Source organism: Drosophila montana, unplaced genomic scaffold (assembly GCF_035044405.1).
Source record: "Drosophila montana isolate Dmon_TW-CO22-7 unplaced genomic scaffold, ASM3504440v1 contig_402_1, whole genome shotgun sequence".
Lineage (NCBI taxonomy): Eukaryota > Metazoa > Arthropoda > Insecta > Diptera > Drosophilidae > Drosophila > Drosophila montana.
This window is the reverse complement of record NW_026998739.1, coordinates 2,301,733-2,327,574: the sequence shown is the minus strand read 5'-3', so window position 1 is coordinate 2,327,574 and position 25,842 is coordinate 2,301,733. Positions and strand designations below refer to the sequence as shown.

At 41.7% G+C, this 25,842-nt stretch overlaps 1 protein-coding gene and 2 long non-coding RNA genes across 10 annotated transcripts in view; 1 reads left to right on the top strand and 2 right to left on the bottom strand.

The window, feature by feature from the left end:
- sick (sickie) overlaps nt 1-25,842 on the top strand; it is a 217,878-nt gene that overhangs the window by 179,736 nt on the left and 12,300 nt on the right. Inside the window, exons 1-2 of one of the 8 annotated variants that reach the window (XM_064697645.1) lie at nt 2,843-3,038; nt 16,296-17,893. The exons of 5 other annotated variants lie outside the window; for them this stretch is intronic. In XM_064697645.1, the coding sequence (XP_064553715.1) occupies nt 16,475-17,893 (1,419 nt within the window). In that variant the 5' untranslated portion in view covers nt 2,843-3,038; nt 16,296-16,474. Of the gene's footprint in view, nt 1-2,842; nt 3,039-3,058; nt 3,209-16,283; nt 17,894-25,842 lie in introns of those variants that run through there. 2 more of the 8 variants (XM_064697646.1, XM_064697647.1) reach the window with 2 other exon arrangements.
- Nucleotides 21,977-24,559, bottom strand: LOC135439045 (uncharacterized). The gene is made up of 3 exons (XR_010437973.1): nt 24,331-24,559; nt 24,082-24,274; nt 21,977-22,148 (listed from the first exon to the last, which is right to left on the bottom strand). It is a non-coding gene; the product is annotated as an uncharacterized LOC135439045 (long non-coding RNA).
- LOC135439046 (uncharacterized) lies at nt 24,688-25,124 on the bottom strand. Its single transcript, XR_010437974.1, has 2 exons — nt 24,890-25,124; nt 24,688-24,839 (listed from the first exon to the last, which is right to left on the bottom strand). It is a non-coding gene; the product is annotated as an uncharacterized LOC135439046 (long non-coding RNA).

Genomic DNA, 25,842 nt, shown 5'->3' with positions numbered 1-25,842 from the left:
AAATAAGCTGATAGTCTATATATCATATAGGCATACGCGCACTCCGTAAGAAGTTAGGTCAATAGTTTATAACTATATCCCAAACTAGTAAAATAACTATCTATAATGTGTCTTTATTTAATACTTATTATCGTGGCTGTTCTTATTTTGAGAGCTACTGAAATATTACCCCTTTTCTCGAAAAGTTTTTAAGAGTTGTCTAGAAAATGATTAAGTATAACCTATCAGCTTGGGATTTCTTATTCTCGCTACAATCTTGACTTAGCCTCACTTAGGAGAAAAGTTGGGATTATTGTTTTATAGATAAATAGATAGTCTGGTCTCCTGATTGATTTATATATAAAATACTATCTTGGGAGTTCTTATTCCCAATCTGAATTCTAGACTTGACTTATTCTCACTTAAAAGAAAAGTTGGGATTATAGTCTTATAGATAAATACATAGTCAGAGCTCTTGTTTAATTTAAATGTAAAATACTACTATCTTGGGAGTTCTTATTCCCCAGTCTGAATTCTTGACTTACTTTAAAGAAGCAACTTGGCATTATTGTTTTATAAGTAAATACTTATATGCACATGCACATAGTCAGGGCTCTGGATCCTGCTCAAGCCCTAATCCCCGAAAGCTTTGCCGCATCAGAGAATCAATTGATATGCTGCCAGTTGCTAATAACCCATATCGTTTATATGCCAATAAGTCTGACTGAAGCACTCAACTTATGCCAGTCGATGGCTTTGCTCCCCAACTTTTGGCTCCCAGCTCCACCACCCCCCTCCCCTCCTCCCATTCTCAAACTACGCTTTTCGCATGACTCGGCAAAAACAGTTCCATAAGTCAAAGCAAATCGTTCGCTCAATAAAAGAAAAAAAATAAAATAAAAGCAAGAAAAATAAAAATTTTATTTTGGTTGCCTTGGCAAATGTCGAGGCCAAGTTGGTTAGCCGCCGACCCCCTGCCCATGCCCCTGCCCCCGCGTTCAGGCCATTGGCCAACTGCGTCTCAATTTGGGATAATCAATCATTTTTTAGTTGCAGCCCCCCTTCTCTCCCCTCTGCCCAACACAACTACACAACTCTGCCTCTGCTGACTCGCTAAACAAACCCCCAAAAGTTTTTACATCTTTATTATGTTGATGTTCGCAACCTTCTGTTGCCCCTGCCACAATCGTTCACCCCCCCCCCCCCTCTTTCACACACTGCTCCCCCCCCCTCGCTCTGCTCTGGCTTCATTGCGAATTTCGGGTCTGGGGCCATTGTCGCTGGCTTTGGCGCCGCAGCGTCTCGCGCTAAAAATAAATGACGCCAGGACATAAAGCGACAGCCATGCTGCAGTGCCCCTCCCCTCCCCCCTCGCTCCGCCCACTGGTCCCTGCTCCCTGCTCTCCTCCTTCGCTCTGACTAGCCACTCGACTAACTACAAAACAGAAATTTGCAATTTTTTGTTACTTTGCCGCGCAACTTCATTGCCGCCGTCCTGTTTCGTCCTTTTCACACAGGAAGCTGCGTCTGTAATTCTCTGCTTCTTCTATTTTTTTTTCCTCGCTGTTGCACAGTTTTGCCAACGTCTAAATAAAAACGCGTCGCTGGGGCAGACGACGGCGACGCCGCTTTGGCGCCAGTCTGCGGCACAGCTCCTCAGCTCCTGTGGCAACCACGACCCGTTCTGCCGGCTATGTATCCTTTGCGATGCCCTGTAGGCCATTGGGTTATGTTCGGACGTTTTATTGTGAAATTTGAGAGATCGAAACTGTGGCAGTAGATAAACAAGTAAATCAGATTTGAGACTTTGCTAAAGCTGAGTCAAGGCTTCTCCTATAATTGGCATCTATACAGAGTATACAGAGCAGGGAAATCCAAACTTATTCTTTAATAAAAAAGAAAAAAGATTTCTTTGCTCAAAAAATGGGTACATTTTAAATTGTAACAAATTAAGCGGAAATTTCAATAGTGAAACTTGAGGATACATTCAATGTTAAGTTTCGAGAAACTGAAGTACATCTAAATATGGAAAATATATGCAAGAATTCCATACAGCACAAACCAATACAATTTTTGTTTTTCTCCAAATCCAATCTTTAACTGTAACTTACAGTATCAATAATCTATCTTAAGTCCTTTACAACTCAAATAAAATGAGAAGATTTCCAAATCGAACCTTATCAAATAAAATTGCGATTAAAAATGTATCTCAAGAACTATAGGAATATTTAAAGTTAAGGAAAATATACGTCAGGTTTTTGTATCAACAAAAATATATAGACAGAATTACAGAGTATATAGCCAACCGACATGCGTACCCATTAAAACTCTTATTCACACTCTGCTCTGATAAATCCCTTATCTCTCTACAAATGCCCCACGGCCCGTTCGAATATATAGCGCATCCTTGCTGCCATATGACCCCGCACACTTTGTCTCAATTTCCCGTCTACCCTCTGCTGCTGTTTGTACCGTTTTGATGCTGTTATTTGTTTTGTCGCCGCCGCCGTCAAGCCAGCCGTCGCCGTTGCTGTCGCCGACGTTGACGCTGACGCTGACGTCGCAGCAGGCCGCCTGCTGCGGCCGCTGCTGTTTGGCTGCCAAAGGATTTCGATTCGAGTGTGTCATATTCAGTTCCGCATTTGATGCGGCAGACGTCGGTACGCACGCACTACGGCAGCAATAGAGCCTTGCAACATGTTGCCAACGCACTTAAAATGTTGCTGATCGATAGCAACCTTAACGCGCACTCTCTCTCAGACTGCTTAACCGTTTCGTATAAGTTGTCACGCTCTCATCTTTACCGGTTGGCGCTCTCAACTGATCTTGCTCAACATGTTGTTAGTACTGAGTGAACTGCTCAGCGGAGTGGACGCGCGCGTCGCTTTGTATTCGTGTTCGTATAAATTTTAGATTTTCGTATCTGCGCTGAGTATACTTTGTCGTTTCGTTAAACGTGAGAATATAAACGACTACGTGATCATGTTTGCTGTTTATTTACCTAACTGATTACTGAAGTGCGTGGCCAAGTGTTGCGTTGATTGTGATTTGAAGAAAAGGTTCATTGAGCATATTTTTATTATTTATTTTTTTCAACGCTTAAATCTATAAATAAATCAAAGCTCTGGCCCTCAAACGTGTTTTATGTTTAAGCAAAAATAAATATTTAATGCCAAACCGGTCGCTGAGCGTTCTTTCGGCTCTCGCCACACAGTGTAAAGTTCAGCTGGTCAGTTAACAAAACAAAATTAAGGCAGCCAAAAGCCGCCCCAAAAAATACAAATTATCTGTCTCGTATGTGACACAAAAAGATAACAACAAAGTTGCCAACCACTGTTTAAATTAACAAAGAAAAAAAAAACAAGAGATAAAATCAAAAGCAAATAAACAAACATGTTGCCGCAACATTTGCGATGCGGAAGCTGCGTGGAATAAAAAAAAAGAAGAAAATTAAAGTGTGCCATCAAATGAGTGTAGTGCAACGCGTAAACCAATAAAAGGCTTCAATGTTGACAATGTTTGACAACGTTAAAGCAACGCGTACTCATTGCTGGAGGTATTCAATATCCCCCGTATAGGGCAGCAGTAATATCGGGAGTGACTCGACTAAAGTTACAGACAAGTCGACTCGAATGTTGCACAATCAGCAGTAGTACAATATAGTATAGTATTCAGAGCAGGGGTACGCGCGGGTGCGGGAAAAATCTGCAACATCAGCTCAGACAATGCCAAAGGGAAAACCGAGACTGAGCGGAGAGGGGTGTGACGTTGCGCCTGCGGCTGTCATAATGAAACGCAGTTATTGTTTTCCATCAAATGGCAACAAATTAAAGAGACAGAGTTGCCCAGAGAGGGGGAGTGGAAGAGGGGACAGCGACAGAATACAACAACATTGCGGAAAAACAAAAAAAAAAGTGCAACAATGGCAAATTGTTTAATGGAGCATGTCGAAATGAGCCGGGCAAATTGTTCACATGTAGCCAAAAAGGGTGCATCAAAAATTGAGCGAGACCGAGAGACAGAGGCGTAGTTTCCAACAGGGGCAACACAATTGCTTGATGTTGTTTAGAACAGACCAAAATATACCTAAGAAATTAAATAAACCATAATGCAATTCTCTGAATCCCTACATTTTATACTCTCAAGTAGTTAAGATCGTATCTTGAAACCTTTTTATTTTATTTTGAGTCTACCTACTGTTTTATGTGCCATTATATCTCTCCATCTGACAACCCTACAATGTTGTATCTTTGTGATCATATCAATCCACTTAATGGCAACAAAAAAGTCCCTGCTCGGGAGCGCCCACTCTTTATTGTAGAGTTTTGACTTCTCTGCACAACAATTGCAAACCCGACAAGCAAATCGTCTGCTCTGTGCCATTGTGTTCCATATTGTAAAGTTTTATGTGCTCTACGGAAAGTTGTTTCTATGCCCATTGACAGTTTTGTTTGCTTTTTTTTTTTTGGATGCTACCTGCTCTACTGACAGATCTCGCTGCGTTCCCCGCTCTTCAACGTCGTTTAGCTGCATTTTTGGCTTGGCATTTATTTTTTTTTCGCTAATGGCAACTCAAAGTCTGTGACAGGCCAATGTATCACAGCGAGCAGAAGGAAATAAAAGGAAATAATCAAATTAGGTCTGACTGTACGCACGATGGGAACACAATCAATTCAAAGCGGCTGAAAAAAACTCACACACACATGTATATATAAATGTATACTTCTATATATACATATACATATATCCGGCACCCTCGCAGCCACCGCACATGTGTGCGCAGACAGACAGCTGTGTGTGTGTATGCGTGTGAGAGAGACAGAGAGACAGTTCCTGTGCCTAACGGAGGTGCTCAAACTCTAACGGTCACCCTCCCCGGAACTGCTTGCTTTCATCTCGGCTACCGCTCACCCTCGCCCTCAACCTCACTCTCGCTGTGCAAGATCAATTAAGTAAAAATTGAAAGTTCTCAGTGTCAATTTTGTGCGCTACTCCGCGCTACCCCTCGCACAACCCCTGGCACGTCCCCTCACATCCTGTGCCTCGAAAATACTTTTGTAATAAATTCTTATTAGAGTTTGGCGCCTCAGCGCCTGCCAGGAATGCTGCTGCGTCGGCGACGGGAGGGAGGACGTAAGATTTATGAGCCTCCAAACTGTTTTTTCCCCTGCTTTTGTTGCCTTTTTTTTGTGGATTATAAATAATATTTGAACTGAGATACTTGAGTGGCTTGCGGGGGGCGGGGCGCGGTAAGGCGTTAGCTCGAGTATTTTAATTGAAAAAATATTGCAATTAATTTCTTTCCACTCATTTTGCAATTTGTGCGGCGTTGCGCCTTGATGAAGATTGATTTTCGCGGCGGCTTTTCACTTGCCGCATGGAAATTTGCAAGCGCAGCTAATCGAAATTGTCGTTGCCAGCGAGTGAGAGAAAATTGGCTTTGCTTGGGCCTTTCTGACTTTGAAGTTGCCAATTTTCAAAGATTTTACTTTGAACTGGCTGTCCAAAAGATTTGACGGGCAATTTCCTCAAATGCACCACGGACAAAAGGCCGTCTATGAGGCCCGCAGATTACAGAGCCAACTTCCTTATAGCCCAAAATACAGACATTTAAATCAATTGAGCTGTAAGTGTCGGCACCTTATACCCTTGCCGAGGGTATTCCAATTTTGTTGAAATTTGTGTAACGTATGGGAGGTTAAGACTGTTAAGACTGAAAAGGCAAGTTTTTATTTTATTTTTATGGTACTTTTGATGAAATTTGATTATATATCACATAGCACCAATATGAACAAGCTATAGAAAATTGAGTTTTTGCATGAAAAACTTTCTTGTTTCCATAAATATCTTAACTAAACCAAATAGCATTAGCAAACAAAATCTTATTAACAACGAACAACTATATAAACTAGTTCTTATAGAAAATTTATACAAATATGTGCATTTAAAGATCTCAATATATATGCAAGGGTATTTCGTCTTCGGTAACAAAATACATTTGGTTTTTCTTGAACAAAATAATTTCCATTGATTGACTTCGCTCGACTCTTGGCTCTATCAGCATTTTGTTTGCTGGGTTAGGAGCTGAAGAGCTGAGGGGAGAGAGAGGAGAGAGAAATGACAACAACTAAAATGCATGTCAACTGCTAGCAGACCCCCTTCCTTCCGCTACTGCCCCCCCCCCCCCTCTCTTGCTACCTTTTAAGGTGGAGCCAAACTGTCTGCCTTGGTAGCTGTGTGAAGTGTATTTTGCATTTCTGTGCATGTGTTTGCATGCATATGTGTGTGTGTGCCATGTAAATGCTGTGTAAATATTTGGCCAGACCCAACACCAAATACCCTACATTCGCACTTTGAGAATACCAGGAAGCCAAATGCTTGAGCGGCGGCATTAATTAATAGGTAAAAATTAACTGTGAGTCTCAATTGTTTCTGTCGGTTCCAAAATCGAACCCGAGCCCGAACTCGGTTCAAAGCCCCGCCCCGAGTTTTGCAGGCTGCGGCTACTGTGCGACGCGGGGAGGCTAATGACCCGTAACCAGCGACAAATCCAAAGCGCATGGCTGGCGCATGGGCTCTACTTTTGGGTCTCATAGATTAGGTTCTACCTGGGCAAAGGGCAAAGGGTCGAAGCTGGGAAAATTGAGCGGCAGCGTCTGGAGTCGTGTTTAATTGACGGAAAAGCGGCGACAGCAGGGCCAACAAATATTTCAATATTCTTTTCGGTCTGCTTAAAGGAAATGAAATGTTAATTAACAAGGGAAAATGCTTAGCAAAGGAGAAGAAAATATAATTGCCGAGCTATTGATGTGGGAAAATGACGCTCAAGAAAATGGCTTAAATTCGTTAAGAAGAAAACCAAGAGATATAATATAATTATTACAAATTATTTAAAAATGCAGTACTCATGAATAGGAATAGATTGTCAATAGATTGTGAAGCTGTGAAAGATAAAGAAAAACAAGAATGTCTTAAGAAATATATAGAGAACAGGACTCATATAATGGAATAGCTTCTTCAGCGTTAAGGAGGAAGAAAAAACAGAAACAAAAACTATGTATATATATGTAGATATATATATTTATAAAGAATGAAAAATAAGAGATATTTTATAATCCTATTAAAATATATATAGAGCAGTCCCAGACAAGTATCAAACCTCTTTGAAAGCAAAAGATAAGTTCAATATATATATTCAAATAAGTATAGAGGAAGTGCTTTCAAGAAGAATAAAATTGGATGGCTTAAGTTTTGTGTAGTCCTCCTTAGCACTAATTCCATGCGATAATATATCCAATTGCATAGACAAAACAAATATATATAAATATACATAAATCGTGGCGAACCCTTTCCGGAATGCTCACATAAAGGTTAAATTGGGAAGCAACAGCTGTCAGAGCAGAGCAGGTCCTTTAGCAATATGACAATGTGCATAATCCCCGAGCGGCGGCATGCACTTGAGAGCTGAACACGACAGATATCATAATTACATTAATGTTGCAACCCGCTCGAGCTTGCCCCTTGCTGTTGCATTACACTAATTACCCAGAGACAAACAGCTCAAGGTTGACATTTTGGCTGCGTGTTGCAGCTTGTGAGGTTGACTAATTGGCCGCCTCTTTAGCTGCTCTTCAGCTGGCAACATGTTGCCGCTGCAGCTGCCACTGCGTCTACCTGTGCAGCACGTTGGCACTCAATAAGCAGCCATTATCTGCAACTCGGTCTACTTTATATGGAATGAACGTTGTCGCACCTTTAAAAAGGGCCAGGCTCGACGTTTAAGAGAGAGAGAAAAAATGACGCAGCCGATTACAGACGCGCCTCAACGTTGGCTGCCACATATCATTAATCAGCTGCAACTAATATTGTGACTGGTTGCACTTGAAAGCGCAGCTGCCACCTCTTCAGCTCCGGCTCCCTCTGCCAGCTGTCCCCTCATTCTAATTGCTATTCTTGTGCCTACAAACCATGCGAGAGCATCGTCTTCTAATGTGCTCCATTTTCATGAAGCCCGCCAGTTCTGGGAAACGTCCGAAGACAAACAGAAGACAGGCCTTTGCCTTGCTCTTATCTACGTGTCTTCCATTAAGTGTCGCAGTTTCAGTGGAAGACAACGCCGGGCAACGTTCATACTTTTGGTTCCGCCTCGAAAATTTAATTATGCCACATTATCTGCTCGGGGCTCGACTACTTCAGCCTCTTGGCATTGATTAATTTACGACATTTCATACATATTTCTATATATATATATGTGCCTGGGCAATGGGCGTGTGCTTAAAGAGTTGAAAGATGCTCTGCAGATTTGGTTTATTTTGTTGGGTTGATTTTGGAATTTGTATCTAGAATCAACTGCAAGGCAGATAAGGCGCCCGAGCAGAGATATTTACATAGAAATTCCCAGCAAACATATTAGACTAAAAGCTACTTTTTTATCCTATTGAAAAGAATTTCAGGAATTTCTCGCATTTGGTGTTTCAGCAGGACGGTCTGTTATAGGTCAGGTTTTAATAAAAGGCGAACTTTCTCTAGACTAGAAAAGTTTAACTGTTTCTATTTGTTTTATTGAAAAGAATACCTGGAATTCCTTACAGTTATCGCCCGAGCAGAGACCTTGTGTAAATATTAACAGGAAAACTTTTATATGAGAATCCTTATCGTTTTTTCTTCTTCTGTGAAGGCTTTTCTGCTTCGCTTGTAAGTTTTTCATGTTCCTCAAATCCCGTCGCTGCTCGTAAACGCTTTCAACTCTTAACTATGCCAGTGTTGGTTAACAGCCAAGTGCAAAACCCATTCAGGCACCTTAATGCCAACACCAGCTGTTGTTTTGCTCCGAGTAATTGTTGCTGTTTCTGTTATTGTGTGCCATTAGAGCCCAGTGTCCAATGCAAAGCGCATGTTAAAGAAGCATAAACAGAGTGCGACCCCCTAACCCGATGCCGGGCTTAAGCACTTACCCGAAATGCATAGCCGAAAACAGAAATACTAAAAAAACAAAAGGAGAGAGGGGCAAAACTTTTTCATTATTATTATTGCCCACGTTGCAAGATGGGCCCGCCGATATGACGGAGCGCCCCAGCGACAGAGACGACCCAAAAAACTCATCAGCATAATCAACAAAAGAGTGAAGCGTCGCAGAGCGAAATAGAGAGAGAGAGGTGAAAGGCTGTGGGGGAGTCGCAGGCATTGAGGCAATGTTGCATGCAACATGCACAAGCACAAGCACAAGATTCGAGTGATTGTTGCCCGACAGCACGTTGAGAGTTGAGAGTTGTGTGGCAGCGGCAGCAACGGGCTGAGGCAACAAATGCAGCTGTATAGAATATGCACAAGACAATAATAATACAAGTAATAATAATTGTTGTTGTTGTTGTCCGTCAAGTGGACTCTGATGAGCCCAAATGGCTGTAGGGTATTCAGGGTGCAGGGTGCGGGGTGATGTCGGCAGTTGTAATTAGTGCAAAGTCGAGTGTGCATCCTGCTCCATGTGGATGGATACCTCTCCTCTTCTATTTGGGCTGCCTCGCTTGATATAGCTCACATGTGACCAACTGGGCAGGGCATGGGCAGCTTATCAGCATGCAGATCCATCAATTTCCAACTGCATTCATTATCTTAAGCATTCCACATACGCCATCGAGCTTCCCCTTCGCCGTTGTCAGCTGCCCCGAGAGAGAGAGCTTGATAAATTATTTGTTGACGTGATTTGTGTACAGACCCTGGCGATGCGATTCGTTACGTTTCGATTTGGCGCTCGTTTTGATTAAATTTCTAGACTTTTGTTTTAGTTTAATGCTCGTCGAGGGTATTTCGCTGCTTATGCTAATTTATGTTTGACGCAAATGAAAGCAAAGTTGTTCGCTTTTCACATGTTTATTTGGCACCCGACAGATGCTTTCTACACGATTAACACTGTCCGACAGATTGATGTATGTGCTGATATCTCGATATCTTGTGCGATTTCCACTGCGTTTCGCGGCAGCTGCTCCGCAGCAGTAAATCAAAATTTCTTGACGTCAAGCTAAGTAGTTGATCCTGAAAGTCGTTTGATAGCAAAGGAAGTGTGGGTTTGCCTTACATTTGCTTATAAGACTTGCTTGGCAATCTGTATGTATTCGCAACTTTTTGTCCTAAATGACTGATTGACCGACCGATTAGTTGATTGATGAGCAACTCCAAGCCCTAAACTAGGTAGCTGAACTACACAGTGGTAACGTGAGTATTTAGAAATTTCACAAGTAGGAGTGGAAAATGGGTGGAAATGCTTGTTTTTTGGATTGCAGTCCGTCTTGTCAAGAAATCTATGTCGTATTGTATTGGGAAAAGCTTGAAAACTAATTTAAATCTCAAAAAATACTGCTCACAGTAGTTACTTGAGTACTTATGAGCAAATTTCACGCGTGAGAGTGGGAAATTGGTGGAATACGTTTGTATAAGCCTTTTTCTGCTTCTCACTCCGTCCGTCTTTAAATTATTTTAAAGATCTATGTCGTCATACGTTGGGAAATGCTTGGAAAGTAATTGATTTAAATAAAAAACCCAATATATGTATGCCTGAAAGATCTTACGAAATTTGTTGTGCAATATATATACACATATGTTTTTGTAATTATTACATATGCTTATGCGCTTGCAAAAGCAGCTAAAAAAAACTTCTCACAGTAGTTTCGTGAAGTCAAATAAGGAATTTTTAACATTTTCACATGTGATGGTGAAAAATTGGTGGAATGCGCTCATATCAACTTATTTTTTACTGTCGTAATATATTGAAAAGTAATTTAAAAAAATGTAAATGACGAAAACCCTTATATATGCTTCAAAGATCTTACGGAATTTGTTGTGCAATATATAAATATTTTTTTTCTATATGCGCTCGCTTTTCAGCAAAAGCAGCTAATATTTCAGTTAAGTTTTTTTTTTTAATGCTCACTCCCCCGCCTGCAATCTTTGAGATACATTTACAGCGCAATTCAATTGCAACTGCCTCAAGGGGCCGGCCTTTAATTAAATGCATTAAAGCTACCAGACAATATAGAGTATACAGTGTACAGTTTATAGACCATATACGTTCGCATCTGACGCACTGGGGAAATATAAAAATAGATGCATTCACTTGGCAGGCTGCTCAAGTTACATGGGCTAATGTTGTTACAGAAAGCTCTAAAACTTAAATTAGACTCAATTGTTTATAATTCTCAGTATGGTCGCGACTGTCAAGAGTTTTTCAAGACGTCGTCAAGTGCTTCCAGTTGTCGGGCCACTCGAGGAAGTGCCCAGCCTTCAGCTCGCGATCTCGTTCTCGTTCACGATCTCGATCTCAATCTTTGGCTTGAGCTCGACGGCTGCATTTGAGGTTTATTGAGAAACTGGTTGGGTCTACGCCGAATTCACATCCACCCGCTAAATTCACAGAAATGCGCGAGTTGAGAGCGGCTCCTCACAGCAGGTTTCGCGTCTAATTAATGCAGTTCAATAAAAACTGAATATATTTCTTTATTTTTGTATATATAGAGTTGTATTTTTTTGGGTCGTTGTCGCGCCCTTTCAGGCTCACATTTTTTGCATAAATACATAAATACATATATTTTAATGCATTCATTTATGAATTCTGCGCCGATAAACGCTCGCTGATATGCTCGCAAAGTGCCGAAGGTTTCGTTTTCTTTAAAACCAGAATTTCATCGATATAAATAAACAATAAAAATGCTTTTTATGACGTGCACAGTGTGATGTCAGCCTTTGTATTTCCTATGGAAATATATTTTATAAATATGCAGATTTCGGACTTTCAAGATCTTGGCACACCTCGCAAATAATTATATTCACATTAGCTTTGGCTGCGTCTGCCGTGACACTTCTTCGGTAGCTAAAAACTGATTCGCATTCAAATTGAAATAACAACTCGACCCAATTATATTGTCCACAAGAGCGATGCCTCCAATGACTAAAAGCCAGATACCCACACACACACACACACACACACACACGAGTTGTTGTGGCGTTTACAAGTGTTTTTTTTTTGTTCTGGGTACAATTTATTTTTGGTAGCAATGACTTCATAAGAGCTAAGTATGATTATATTTAGACGACGAACAAAATCCAATTAAACGAAACACAGCTTGTCTGACATAGAAAAGAACAGAGCTATTATTCCAATTATTAGTGTCAGATATAGTAATAAACCCAACAGACTGACCAGATCCACACTTAAGCCTAAGATACGCACTTAAAGATATCCATAACAAATCTTAAATTTGACAAACTACAAAGATAAGTTTTGCAGGCATTTCGCGTGCAGTTTTAGCTGTTTCTTTAACGCACATATATTAAATAATAATTTAAATAATAACTGAAATTTAAATAAATATTTAACTATAAGCAAAAGTACTCGTTAGACAAGTCCAACTCAACGAACGAGTGTGGAGCTGCAGTTAAAATCATAATAACTCACTTGAAGAACCATTTCTGAAGCATTTCAAAGTAAACGATTAAGAAACATAACAATTAAATGTAATTCTCATGTTCCTGTTGCATATTCCATAAACAGAAACTCTGTACTTGGCTCTGCTTAAAGCACACTTGAGTCAACCTTGGGGGGAGCTGTCACAGCTGCCCCTCCCAGTTGCCCCCGCACTTGCCACAGCAGAAAGCTACTTAGCAATGCAGTTGACAGCCTCAGTTTGATTACTTTTTGCGTATTTTTGTGCTTTAATTCTCAACCAGTTTTGACATTGAATATTTAGAATTTCATTTTCGGTTTTATATCATTTTTGTTTTGCTGCGCTGACACAGTTGCTGGCCATAAATTTGTTTTCGTTGTTTGTCAACAGTTTGACAGGCTGGGCTTAAGAGCCAAAGCAAATGCGAGATATAGCCGAATATATATGCATATATTTATCTATAGTTTCTCAGCTTAAGTCAGAACACATGTTGTCTTTGGTTTTGGGTCTTAAATTGTCAGCATTTTGTCTAAACTCATAATTCGTTTTATTTCCTGAAAACATTTCTCAAATGAGCGTCGTCTTTGTCGTTTTGTGCGTTGGCTGATTCTCTTTTTATTTTCTCAATTTTTTTTCTATTTCTCGCTGAATATTATGGCAATTTCCTAGTGAGATTTGGCGCGGCTGATAAGCTGCCACGTCGTCTAGACTTGAGGCTCTCTGCAGCGGCAGCCCACAGGAAAAGGCACGCAAAACCTAGACAGACGTCCGCGATAAGCTTGCCCCGTGTGCCCCAAAGGCCCCCAGTGACTGTCAAACTGTGACTTGTTAGCGAAAGTTGGCCGCTGGAAGCTGGCACAGGAAATTGCATTGAGGGCAATTTTTTTCGCTTTTTTTTTTACTTCATGCTGGCAACTTGCTTGACATTTGCCACACAATAGACAATAGATGAAATTCCAGTGCAGCAGCTATCAAATGCCATTGCATATTACACAAACAATAAGCTTTAAGCATTGGGCCCAAATTCAAAATGCAAAACAATTAGACGCCTACGTGACTTCACAGCCAAAAAAAAAAGCAGAAAAAAAACTTCACTTTGAAATGTCAAATTCGCATTTTAATTTGGCGGGCACCTTGAGTTGATTTGTGGCTGTTGCATTATTGACAGGTTGGCGTTGCAGCCCAGAATTAATTTGATTTATAAGCGACTTTAAGCAATCTACATTTTGACAAGCAGCGCAGCTCAAACTGTGTCGCAGCAGTTTCAGCTTCTATGTGACTCATACACTGCGACAAGAAATTTGTATAGTTTGTCTTTTTTTTGTGTGTATAATCTTTGTCATAAATTTAGGCAGCTGCTGCATAGCCATAGCTCAAACTTTTGTATCGCAGCTGCCACATAATGCGGCACAGTGCGTGTCAAACTGCAACTGCTACTGTGAGTCACATCTGATAATCCGCACGAGGGTTTCCGAACGACATGTTGATTGAATGCTTTTTGAGTAAATAGCTGGCCATGCGGGAAAAAGGCATAAAGGTCTTTATATATTGGAAATAGTAGTTTTGGGATAAACTGATCAGTATCTCAACTTTTTATCAAATATCCATATGTTATCTGCGAGCTACATATGTATATACAGAAAATATTTGATCAATTTCCTTACCTTAAAACCAGTCCCGATTTCGAATCCCAGTCTTATCTAAATGCATTAATTATACAATTTATTTACTTAATTAATAATTAATGAATTTCAATTTAATTTACCAGATACATATAAATTTTGGTGAACTATAAAACTGACCTTTTCATAAAATTTCTCAAACAATTTCCATTGAATTTCTCCAACAGTTAACAGTTGTAGTTTAACTGAATCCCTCGTTAAGGCCGCGCTCTATAAACCAGGCAACTTTCTCTGCCTTGAGCCTAGTTCCAAGTTTAATCGTTTCCTGGTTCTGCGACTCGTAGACCCGCAGCATATCGTTTCCCCTACGCTGCCAACTTTATGAGTTTTAGTTTTTTATCAACTGTTTGACACTTGGACTGGCAGAACGAGCACTTAAAACATACATATCTATAAGTACGACTGCGCTGTGCTGTGCTGTGTTGATGCCATGTGTTGGCTGGCGGCTGTTTGCTGCGACTGCAGCAGTTTCATGCCACATGCCAGGCACTTGTTGTTGCAGTTGTTGTTGCTGGTCATGCTGCTGTCAATTGGTTTGTTAGTTTGACTGCAGTCGTTGACACTTGAAAGGGAGCTTCAGTTCAGTTCAGTTTCTAGTTCTTGTTCTGGTTCTTGTTCTTGCGCTGAAACATGTCGAAACTTGCGGACTTTGCTGACTGACGGCTTGACTCATGCTTTTGTTGTTGCTGTTGTGCAATACAACAGCAACAACAGCAACAACAACAGCAATTGCAATAAATAACAATCTTCTAATGTCATCAACACACGCTCAAGCCTTTTGCTCGCTCTCTCTCGCTCACTCTCTCTGTCGTTTGTTTTTCGTTGTGTCGAGACATTTTAGCTGGCATTTGCAATGCACCCCTCACCCCTCCCCCGCTGCTCACTTACGTTCGCTCCCTTAACTCGTCAAGCTCTCAGCTCTTGTTACTGTTGTTGTTTTATAGCGCTGCGTGAATTGGCTGTAATTGTTTTGATTGCAGTTCATGGCATGCTCTCTCTCTTCTCTCTCCCTCTCCTTCTCACTCCTGCTCCTCTCTCTCAGCAACAGTTACACTGTTTGAGTTCCAATAAACAGCAATTTTAATTGTTGCTGCTGTAAATTATTTCAACTTTGCCAATGCTCAAATTGCTCCGCATTGATGGAGTTATTAAAGAACTTCTGCTCTGGGAACGTCAACTGCAGTGGTTCGTAAATTAATGCCAGTTATTGTGCTTAAAAGACTTTTGCAGTCAGAAATTACCCGCAACATATATTTTAAGAACTTTTGAACAATTCCAATACAATAAACGAACTTTATTTTACTAAAGATTAATAACTGAAGGGAAAGAGAGTATGAGAGAAACTTTTTGAATTATAGTTCTTTTATTGGTTCATTTCCTGTTCTGCAGCACATTTATTGAACTGACTATAGGGGAACTTATTATATGAGTAATTATTAACTGTTGAATTGTTGTTTATTTATAAGTAGTTCATTTTATGGATTGTAGTTCACGAATATTCACAACTTCTTTCGAAGATATTTTAATTCTCAAATTTTCATTTTGTTTAAAAATGTTAATCGGTTCATTTTTGAAAATTTGAATTTATGGGAAATTCCAACTAATTATGATAGTTCTTATTCAAAATTGAGCTCGCATTAATTGCAGTCCATTTATTGAATAATTTCGTATCATTCAGACTACAAATAGATATTTATTATTCAAAAATAGGTAATCCAACATGTGGCATTACCAGGCCTTAACATCAAAGTTCACAATAGTCCCCAAATTTTGCGCAATAGTTCGTCGACTTGACTTGTTTCCGCTTCAAACAATTGGCACTCGCTTTCACAACCTTGAGAAACTCTTAGCCCTTTTGTGCGTTGGCTTAAATGCTTTCAGCATGGCATTCAAAATCTGACAAGTCGTCGAATCCATTAGATACGCTCCATTGTCGAGTTTTTTTTTGTTTTTTTTTTGGGTGGCCGTCAATCAAAAACTTTAGACATGCCGGTCACGTGAAATGGATGCTAATTGGGCGTTAATGGAACGTTCAAGCTGTAATATTGAAAAAAGAATAATACGTTTTTAGTTTAGCTTTGAGCCAGCTAAGCTGGGGGTAACCTATTAACTAGGCGTGGCACATGTGGCAGCTTCAATTTGTGCATCAGAGTGCCACAATCAAGCATGATTGATGCAGCTTCAGTTTCCACTTTAGAATCAACCACCAGCAATGAGACCCCCAGCGTTGATTATAAATGAAATAAACCTCAATTCGAATGCCGCAGCGATTAATCAAAGTGCAAAGTGAAAGACACAAACATGAAAATCCAATGAAAAACCAGAGCTAACAATCGAAACCCAAAGTGAGCCCCGCGCAGAGGCATCTGCCACACGATGTCCGCTGCCAGCGCCAGCAATCGGACGCCGACGTCACCGCTCGCAGCCCCGCTCTACGATGGCTACGCCACGATACGCGCCCGCGGCCTGACCCGCTCCCGCTCCATACGGGCCGCAGAGGCCACCGAGGCAGCAGCTGCCGCCCAGCCGCACGAGTTGCAGCAGGCGGCAGCAGCGACGGCGGCAGGGCTGCGTCTGGCCAGCCAGCGCAAGCGCACCGTCTCGCTGAGAAGCAACTATAGCCAGAGCTCATCGGGGCACGGCGAGGAGATCTACGCGAGAGCCAAGCCCGTGCGCACGCCCACCATCAGTGATCTGGAGCCGATCTATGCGAGTGCAACCGCGGCACTTGCGACGTCTGCGTCCGCGTCGGCGTCCGGGTCGGTTGTGGGCTTTCGGCCCCTGTCGGATGCATCCAGCTCCTCGGGCGGCGGCTCCATGCCCTGCGACTACCAGAGCGTGAAGAAGAACTCGCGCTTCTCGCTGGACTCGCTGCAGAGCAGTGCCACGCCCAAGACGCCAGACTACAATACCGCCGGCGAGGAGGAGCACATATTTCTGTACACCGCGCCGGCGAGTCCCAAGCGGCGGCTGGACAGCGGCCTGCGCAGCTCCTACGACAGCTCCGAGCGCGTCTGCTACTCGCCGCTGCCCAAGCTGAGCTTCGATATGCAGGAACGCGACAGCCGGCGCGCCACGCTGCGCCACAATTCCGTCAGCTCGACGGGCAGCCGGCGACCCATGACGCTGTCCCTGTCGCTGACCGAGGCGCCACCACGTTCGCCCACGGGTCTGCCGCCGCCGGCGCCCGTGCGCCGCGAGAGTCTCTATGCCAAGCCAAAGATCTATGCGACGCCCACGCGGCCGCCGACCACCAGGCGGCTGAACCTGTACGAGCTGCCCATCGTGACGCAGCGCAGCAACAGCACCGAGCTGCTGGAGCGCTCCTACACCAGCCAGAGCCTGGCCACCATCGACCAGGACGAGCTGCTGGTTGTGCCCAGTGCCATGCCCATGCTGCCCAGCGCCGTGGATCGGCGCTACCACACGCTGGGCCACATGCGGGTCAAGAGCATGGGCGCTGGCCTGCATCGCAGTCTGGACGTGCCGCCGTGTGGCTCCATGCTGGACATGAACGGCCCTTGGCGGCATCCACAGGGCAACCACAAGTCGGCTGGCAACATATATGCCACCGCGGAGGCGGCAGTCAGCGACTTGAATCGCATGGCGCCGGAGTATATGGATCCCCTGGACTTCAAGATCGGCTGCCAGACAACGCTGCGGAGCAAGCCGCTGATTCCCTGGTACGAGCTGGCCATACGACGCGACTTCAAGCGACAGTCGTGTCCGCCCATTAGCGGAGGCGTGGCAGGAGCTGCACTGACGTTGCCCACTTCGCCCCAGTTAAATGAGCAGGTGAATAAACCAACTAGCGATTGCATAAAGTTATCGATAACAACAATTATCGAAGCGAAACCAAGTCTAGTTTTTTAGAAACATAGTATATGCCAGATTATAAGTTACATTGACGGATATCGATAACCTATAGCTTTGTATAGACAGTTATCGATAACACATAAAATTGAAGCTAGGGCTGGACTATTCATTCAGCAAACAGGCGACTATATATATATTTTAACTAAAACAAGACTATTAATTCAGAAAATATATATACTTAGGTCTTAACAATTTATAACTACAAATATCGATCAAATTTATCGATAAACATTTTTTTCATAAATATGTATACAACTATTTCATCAAACGAACCAGAGCGAATTATTTTCTTCACGCCACATAACTTCGTTTACTATTGCTGTATGTGAAACACATCGATAAATATCGATCAGTTTCTAAATAGCGATTAAATCGTTAGATTATACTCGCATGACTTTGAAGGAAAACCGTTGATAGTCTATAATTATAGATTATAATATATGTATATGTATAAAAATGGCATTGTTGTCTCCAACTTCAATGGAAACAATGTCAGCTATGTGCTGACTATCGATACTGCAGCTGCCGGGCCAAGCTTGGATGCAGCAAGAGAAATGCAGCAGCATTTGGCCAACAGTTATGCCAAGTGGCATGTTCCTTGTTCCTTGTCTCTTGTCTTGCAGCAGGCGGCATACCCCATCCGGCTTTGGCATTACAAATGCAAGCCGGCGCATAAGGCGAAGCTATGCGAGTGGCCAACGTCCACTTTTTCACCTGTCCAACTGTCCGGCTATCCAGCTGTCCGCGCGTCCAGTTGTCAGTTGCCGTTAGACGCGTTTGCCCACTGATTGATTTAATAAAACTTGCATGAGCCTCGTTCGCTGAGCGCGTCGTGCCTTTGGGCGCGGGCACTTGAGCATATTAAATAAATGAGCCAACGTCTTGGGCACGTATCGCAGATTACAGTTTGGGCAGCACTGGGTGCTGCCTGATTTTAATCCTTCATCATACGCTGCCAGCTCACCTACGTCTGTGCAGCCAGGCAAACAACATCTGCTGGCCATGTCCAAAACCGACGACCTCATTCGCAGAACAACACGCAATTGATATGTTGTCCACGAAGAAATCAGCTTTGCTTTTGGCCCGGACCACAGCTGGCAACCCCCCCCCCCTCGCTCTCCCTTCAAGTCTGCAGGAAAATAGTAGAGTAGTTGAGCTAAGCAAAAGTATCAAATGGGCAGCACAGGTATTTAAAAAGTCTCTGCAACTTTCCTGCTCTCCCTACAGCTCTGAAAAAATAAAAACACAGAGTGCTTCAGGTCAACCAAAGTAACAATGGGACAGGCATTCAAACATGCCAAAGTCTATATAGGATACCCATTACCACTTGCACGTCTATGAGGTTTATCGGTTCAATACAAAATTCGTATTTGACTAAATATTTTTATCAGTAACACATTGCATTGTAAACACCTAGAATATGTAAACTTTTATGCGTTCGCGAATTTTAACAGTTTCGTAAATGTTCTCAAAACCATCATACCCTGTCTTACTCATTTTGAGTGTGTGCAGGGTGTAATTACAGTTCTTCAGCATGTAGTATGTATGTATTAAGCCGTTGTCTTCGACTCAACGACATTTAATGCTGCTCTGTGCACGTGTGCAACCACATGTGCTCAGAGCGGCAAAGCAAACAGCTCTCTCAGGTTCACGCTCTGCGTGTGCACACGCATTCTTAGTCAAAGTAAAGAGTTGCAGATCAAAGCAATCAACAGCCGTCGCCTATGTGCGCCTGGTATTTAGAGATGGTCTTTACATTAACTCGAACGCGTTTCGCCGCCTGCCATCGTCATAATTAAAGACTTAGTTTAAACTTGCCGCAAGAATGTTTTGATTTTGTTCAAATTAAAATCCGAATTTATAGTTTATTGATCGATTTTATAAAGATATTTAAAATATACTCCTATTTAATCACAGGTATAGAAGGGCAACTATATTTACGCTATATATTATATAAATTAAGACTTTTCCTAGATAAATTACCCTTATTCGACTTCTCCTGATCAGGTCCGTTTATTGCAAATAAAATATTCCATTACTTATAAATGACCAATTTTTAAAAGTGGTAGCCAACATTTTCATCACTGAACAAATTAATATGATTGCGCCCTTGACAAAAAAGCTAGACTTATGACAGAGTATGATTAAAGCTCATGTAAATTTGCCGTCCCTAGTGGACAACTTTTTTCTACCCATTTTATTACAATAACAACAAGCGAGCGAAATAGATTGAGAGATGTGCATAAGTACCATAACAAAGGGATAATTACAGTTTTGTCCACCAAGCGGACATTGTGCACATTTGTACATACTTAACGCAAGCAAGCAGATAACTAGCCGCGCGAAAGAGACGGCATTCTATCGTGCTGCACGTGTCGTTCAGCTTTACTCTTTATCTGCGTGTACACGCTTTCCTAGTCAAAGTAAAAGGCATTTGCAGATCGAAGTAATCATCAGCTGGCAATTATGTGCGCCTGGTAAATAGAGGTGGCAACTTTAGTCTACTTTAAAATCTGGCGGTGGTTGCCAACATCATAATTATAGCCAATGTATATTCTTATAGATATTATGTCACACTCAAGAAATACAGCTATAGATTAAGTTATTATGTTATAAATAAAAGCCGATCCTGGAACTAAATAAATACCTAAATATATGTATATTTGCTAATCACGACCTTTAATTGTCACCAAAAAAAATTAGTTCTTATATTAATCAAATAAGACAAAATTGTGTCAATTGTGAATTGAGCATTTGAACTGAACTCTCACGAGTCCAGAAATACATATGTATATATCTTTCCAAAATCGGAAGTAATTTACCCGAACTAATACAATGTATTTAAAATACATAGCTAAGTTATGGCGGATTTCATATTTTTCAGCCAAATTTTACATGTAAAATCGACGCTGTCCAGGCATCACTATTTCGGAGCTTTTCTCTTGTTATTTTTAGTGCAACAACAACCACGAAAACGCAAGCGAGCGAAATAGATAAGCGAATGTGCATAAATACCAAAACAAAAGGAGAGTCACAGTTAAATCGCCGAGGTACCATTTGGCACATGTGTATATACATACATACATTTGTATCAGGCAAAGCGAGATAGCAAGATCATTCCATTCTACTCTGCCTGGCGCTGCCTTTGCACATTTATTTTGAGTCGAGTTAAAGGGAAGACAAAACCCACTGCCGATTATGCTCGCCTAACATTTGGAGGTGACACTACGCTGTACTCCCCCCACTCCCCCTCGTTGGTTCCCAGTTGACATTCATATCCTTGGTCATACCATGCCATAGATATAGTCCTGGTGAACCTAAAGGACCGAATTCAAGCAAACTACACACGAATATGGTCGAAAAATATGTATGATTTTTCTTTTAGCCGCCCCCAGAAACAGCCATGCCCCATACTGGTTCTTAGTTGACTATTATATCCTTGGTTATACCATACCATTGATATAGTCCTTGGGAACCTAAAAAAGCAGATCCCTGCAAAATTTGCATCAAAATGGTCCAAAAACATGTATGCTATTTTTTTCAGCAGCCCCTATACAGAGCTGCAGCTGCAGCTTCTGCTAAACAGCCGTATTTACAGCACTCATTTAACATGATCTGCTACTTAACATAACTCATTTTAAGTGAGTTACATTTCCGCCCCGTGTGGGTATGCAATGAAATTTTTTATTCTAAGATTTTCGTCTACCTGCTACGCATTTATGTTCGCCTGGTATTTCAGTCAAATTTTAGTACAAATTTGGCGACCCAGCCAGCGCCGTGGGCGCCCCTTTCGGATATGCAATGAAATTTTTCTGCGGCTAAATTTGTTGGCGACTTTCTGGTCATTTATGTTCGCCTGGTATTTTGGCTGAATTTTAGGAAAATCTCGGCAACCAGCGGCCGCCAACGGACAGATTTTTAACGACCGTTGATTTTTGAATTTTTTGCAATTCTATATCCTTTGGAATTAAATAAAAAGAGGAATTTATTTTTTAATTTAAAATTATTTATTTATTGTTGTTAAAATGAACAAATTTGTCGTTTTTTACATGTATTTTCAATTTTAACTTAAAATGACTATATCTGGCTTAATATAAGCCCGATCCTTGTAGGAGTAGCCTTGTTGGATTCGTAGAAATCATTAGAATCGATCAGAATCCTTGAATCCTTCAATCTAAAAAGATAAAAACACATTTGCATTAAAAATGTCATAAGACAGATATAAGGGCATTTGGAGGATATAAATAGCCATAACTCGGCCATATCCTTGCAGATTTTTAAAGGACATGGTGCGTTAGGATCGTGGAGACCTACTGCATCGAACTGCATTCAAAAACTATGGGGTCATCTAAGAATCCTGGACTTGGTAATTTTTCAGTCGCGGGCCGCAAGGAAAATTGCCCGAAATCATACAATTACAGTAAAATTGCAATATTTCTGAAACTACAAGGACAATATTGATGTCCTTTGGCCAGATGGTAGTCCTAGTCAATACAATTGACACAGGACTCGTCAGGATACGCCAGGATATAGCCGAGTTATAAGCTATTTTCGGTTTAAAAATTTGTCCTTAAGACTTTTTTGTCCGAAGGATTTTCGTCCTTTGGGTTGCATATTCGTAAATGGGAGGATGAGGACTATTTACTGTCCAAAGGGCATCCCGATAGTCCTTCAAATGACGAAGTTAAACCCGAATTTTTCGATATTTGGCCATTTTCTGAGTAAACCCCTGTACAATTTTTTTGTGAAATTTTTTGTCGAATCCTGAAAATCCTTGAATGCCATTCGATAGATCTGCTCGCCAAGAGTTCTAAAATGTATATCCTTTCGATATCCTTCAGGATTTGACTAAGTTATGGTCATAAAAAGGATGTCCTTTTTAAAAAGTAGCCATATTCCGGAAAGCACAAGGACTATTTGTATGTCCTTTGGCCAGTTTGTAGTCCTAGTCAATACACGTTGTTTAACACAGGACTTGTCAAGATCCGCAAGGATACGGCTGAGATATAGCCATTTTTATGTACAAAACAAATGTTCTTATATCTGGACTGTTTGAAGGACCTTCGTTCTTTTCATTATATTTTGTGTATGGGCAAGACAAGGAAAGTCTGCTGGCCAAAGGACATTCTAAAAGTCCTTGAAATGCCTATGTTATGGACAGTTTTGTAATAGTATCCTTTTTAGAAAAATAGCCGTTATTCGTCCGTATTCTACTAGATTTTCAAAGGACATGGTGCGTTAGGATCGTAGGGACGAACTGCATCGAACTGTATTAAAACATTATGGGGTCATCTAAGAGTCATGGACTTGTTCAAATTTGTCGCGACGTGCTAGGCAAAAGACCAAAAAACAAATCCTTGATAATTTGAAAAATACTAGGAGGATTTGGATGTCCTTTGGCCAGTTGATAGCCCTAATCCATACGAATTGTGTGACAACACTTGTCAGGATTCGCAAGGACAATGCCGAGATATAGCATATATTTTCCACAGACAAATGCAATTTTTCTTGGCTATTTGAAGGGCTTTCTAGTATTTTTAAAGTGATACTTAAATGGACGGATGAGGATTAAAATGTCAAAGTTATGGCCGAGTTCGTGATTAATGTCCTTTCAAGAGAAATTGTCATTGTGGATTTTCAAAAGGCTTGGTGCATTGCGATTATAAGGAGCAACTGCATCGATCTGCATTAAAGATTCTTAGGATTAGACAAATTTTATAAGCAAGCCTATGAAAAACAGGATGAAATTTCGAAATCCCTTTGAAATCAAGGACAGCTTTTATCTTCTTTGGCCGGTTGACAGCCCTGGTCTATGCAAGTTGATTTACCGAGGACTCGTGAGTATCGCGAAGTACCTTCATCCTGTTGATTAAGCATTTTTAATTGGATAACGACTATATGTTGGCCAAAGGACATTAAAATTGTCATCGATTTGGCTATGTACTATTTTGTGATCAATTCAATTTAACAAAATTAGCCATATCTTGACCATATCCTTACAAATGCGATAGGATCGTAATATAACTCTGCTTAAATTTCAAAACATTCCACTATTCGATTTGAAATTTAAGCAAAGAGAGCAACAGGAACACTAAGATATGACATACTTAGCTGCGAATACTAGCTAATTTGTAGGGCGTGGCAGCAGTCGAGTTTTCGGCCAATGATATTCAAAGTAGTTCCGAGCCCGTGACCTCATCTACGCCGGGAACGGGCCATTGTCAGCGGAGGGCAATTCATGCGCTGCTAGAACTCCGAAACCGTCCCACCAAGTCGGCAATGTTGTTCGCCAGAATTCGCCTGAAATAGTAGCATAATGTAAAATGAACCGAAAAATCTGAAACTTATGCTATTACCTGATAAAAAAGCGAACAGGCTGATGAGGTGCTTTTGCAGTAGTTCAGAGCCCGTGGCCTCATCGTGACCGGGAGTTGACCATTGTCAGCGAGTCCCTTGACTAGGGCAAGGGGCAAGGAAGCGCGAGCAGGCTTCAGGCTGCGGGATCATGGGAAGGAGAGCAACACATCCGCAGTTAGAACTCCAACGCCATCCACACCCAAGTTTATTGAAATGGTAGGATATTGTTATATAACATGAAAGACCTTCAATTGAAGCTCTTACCGTGTAGCAGAGCGAAAGGTTTGATGTTGCGCTATTGCAGTCAATGCAAAGTAGCTCAGAGCCCGTGGCCTCATCTACGCGGGGAGTTGGCTATTGATAGCGAGTTCTTTGACCACGTCAAGGGGACGAGTGAAAGCAAACAGACTTCAGGTTGTGGGATCATGGGAAAACGTGCAAAACATGCGATGCAAGAACTCCAACACCATCAGCCACAGTCAAAAGGGCAAAGTTGTCCAAAAATCGCCTGAAAGTGTAGGATAATGTAAAATGAACTAAATTAATTTATGCTCTTACCTGGTAACAGAGCGAACGGCCTGATGTAGCGCTATTGCAGTCAATGTCAAAGTAGCTCAGAGCCCGTGACCATATACTCCGGAAGCTGGCCACTGTCAGCGGGTTCTTTGACCACGGCAAGGAAGAGAGGGAGATAACAGGCTTCAGGTTCCGGGATCATAGGAGGAGTGCAACACATGCGAAGCTAGAAGTCCAACGCCATTCTCTCAAGTTGGCAAAGGTGTTGTGCAGAAATCGCCTGAAATTTGTAGGATAATGTAAAATGAACTGAAAGACCTTCAAATTATTCTCTTACCTGGTAACACAGCAAAGGTCCTAATGCAGCACTATTGCAGTCAATGTCAGAGACAACTCCATTCAGAGCTGGATTCCTCGCTCTTCGTATGTAGAACGAAATAATTCTGGGGCATCCATGATATCCTCGCAGCAATCCTAGAAAAGCAGAGACGTCAGTTATATATAGAAAACATGTTTGGAGTCAAAGTTGTAAACAATCACAAGAGGAATCTGTTTTTGGCATACAGGCCAATACACAAATGCGGCAATTGCGGGTCCAATCAATGTCAACTTTCAAAGCAAATAAAGTTGCCAGATAAGCCGCTTGTCGAGTACATTTAATATATTTATTTTTTCCGATTTGGCGCTTTTTTAAAGCGGGTTTTTATAGATATTTTTATTTTTTTTTTTGGCTTAGCAAACGGCAGCACGTTTTAAAGCGTTTTTCATGTTTATTTATGAGCAGCCGAAGCGCCGAGGCGCCGAGGAGCTCAACAGCTGCCAATTTAAGTTGGTAACTCGAGACGAGAAGCGGCGAGGCTTTAAATGAAAAGTGAAATTGGTAGTTTGATAGCTTGGCCAGATTGTTGGCGGGCGTGTGAAACGATCACGAGTAGCACGATCATAATTACAGTTTGAGCAGCACTGTGCCGCCCGGATGGCAGCCGATGGCTGAC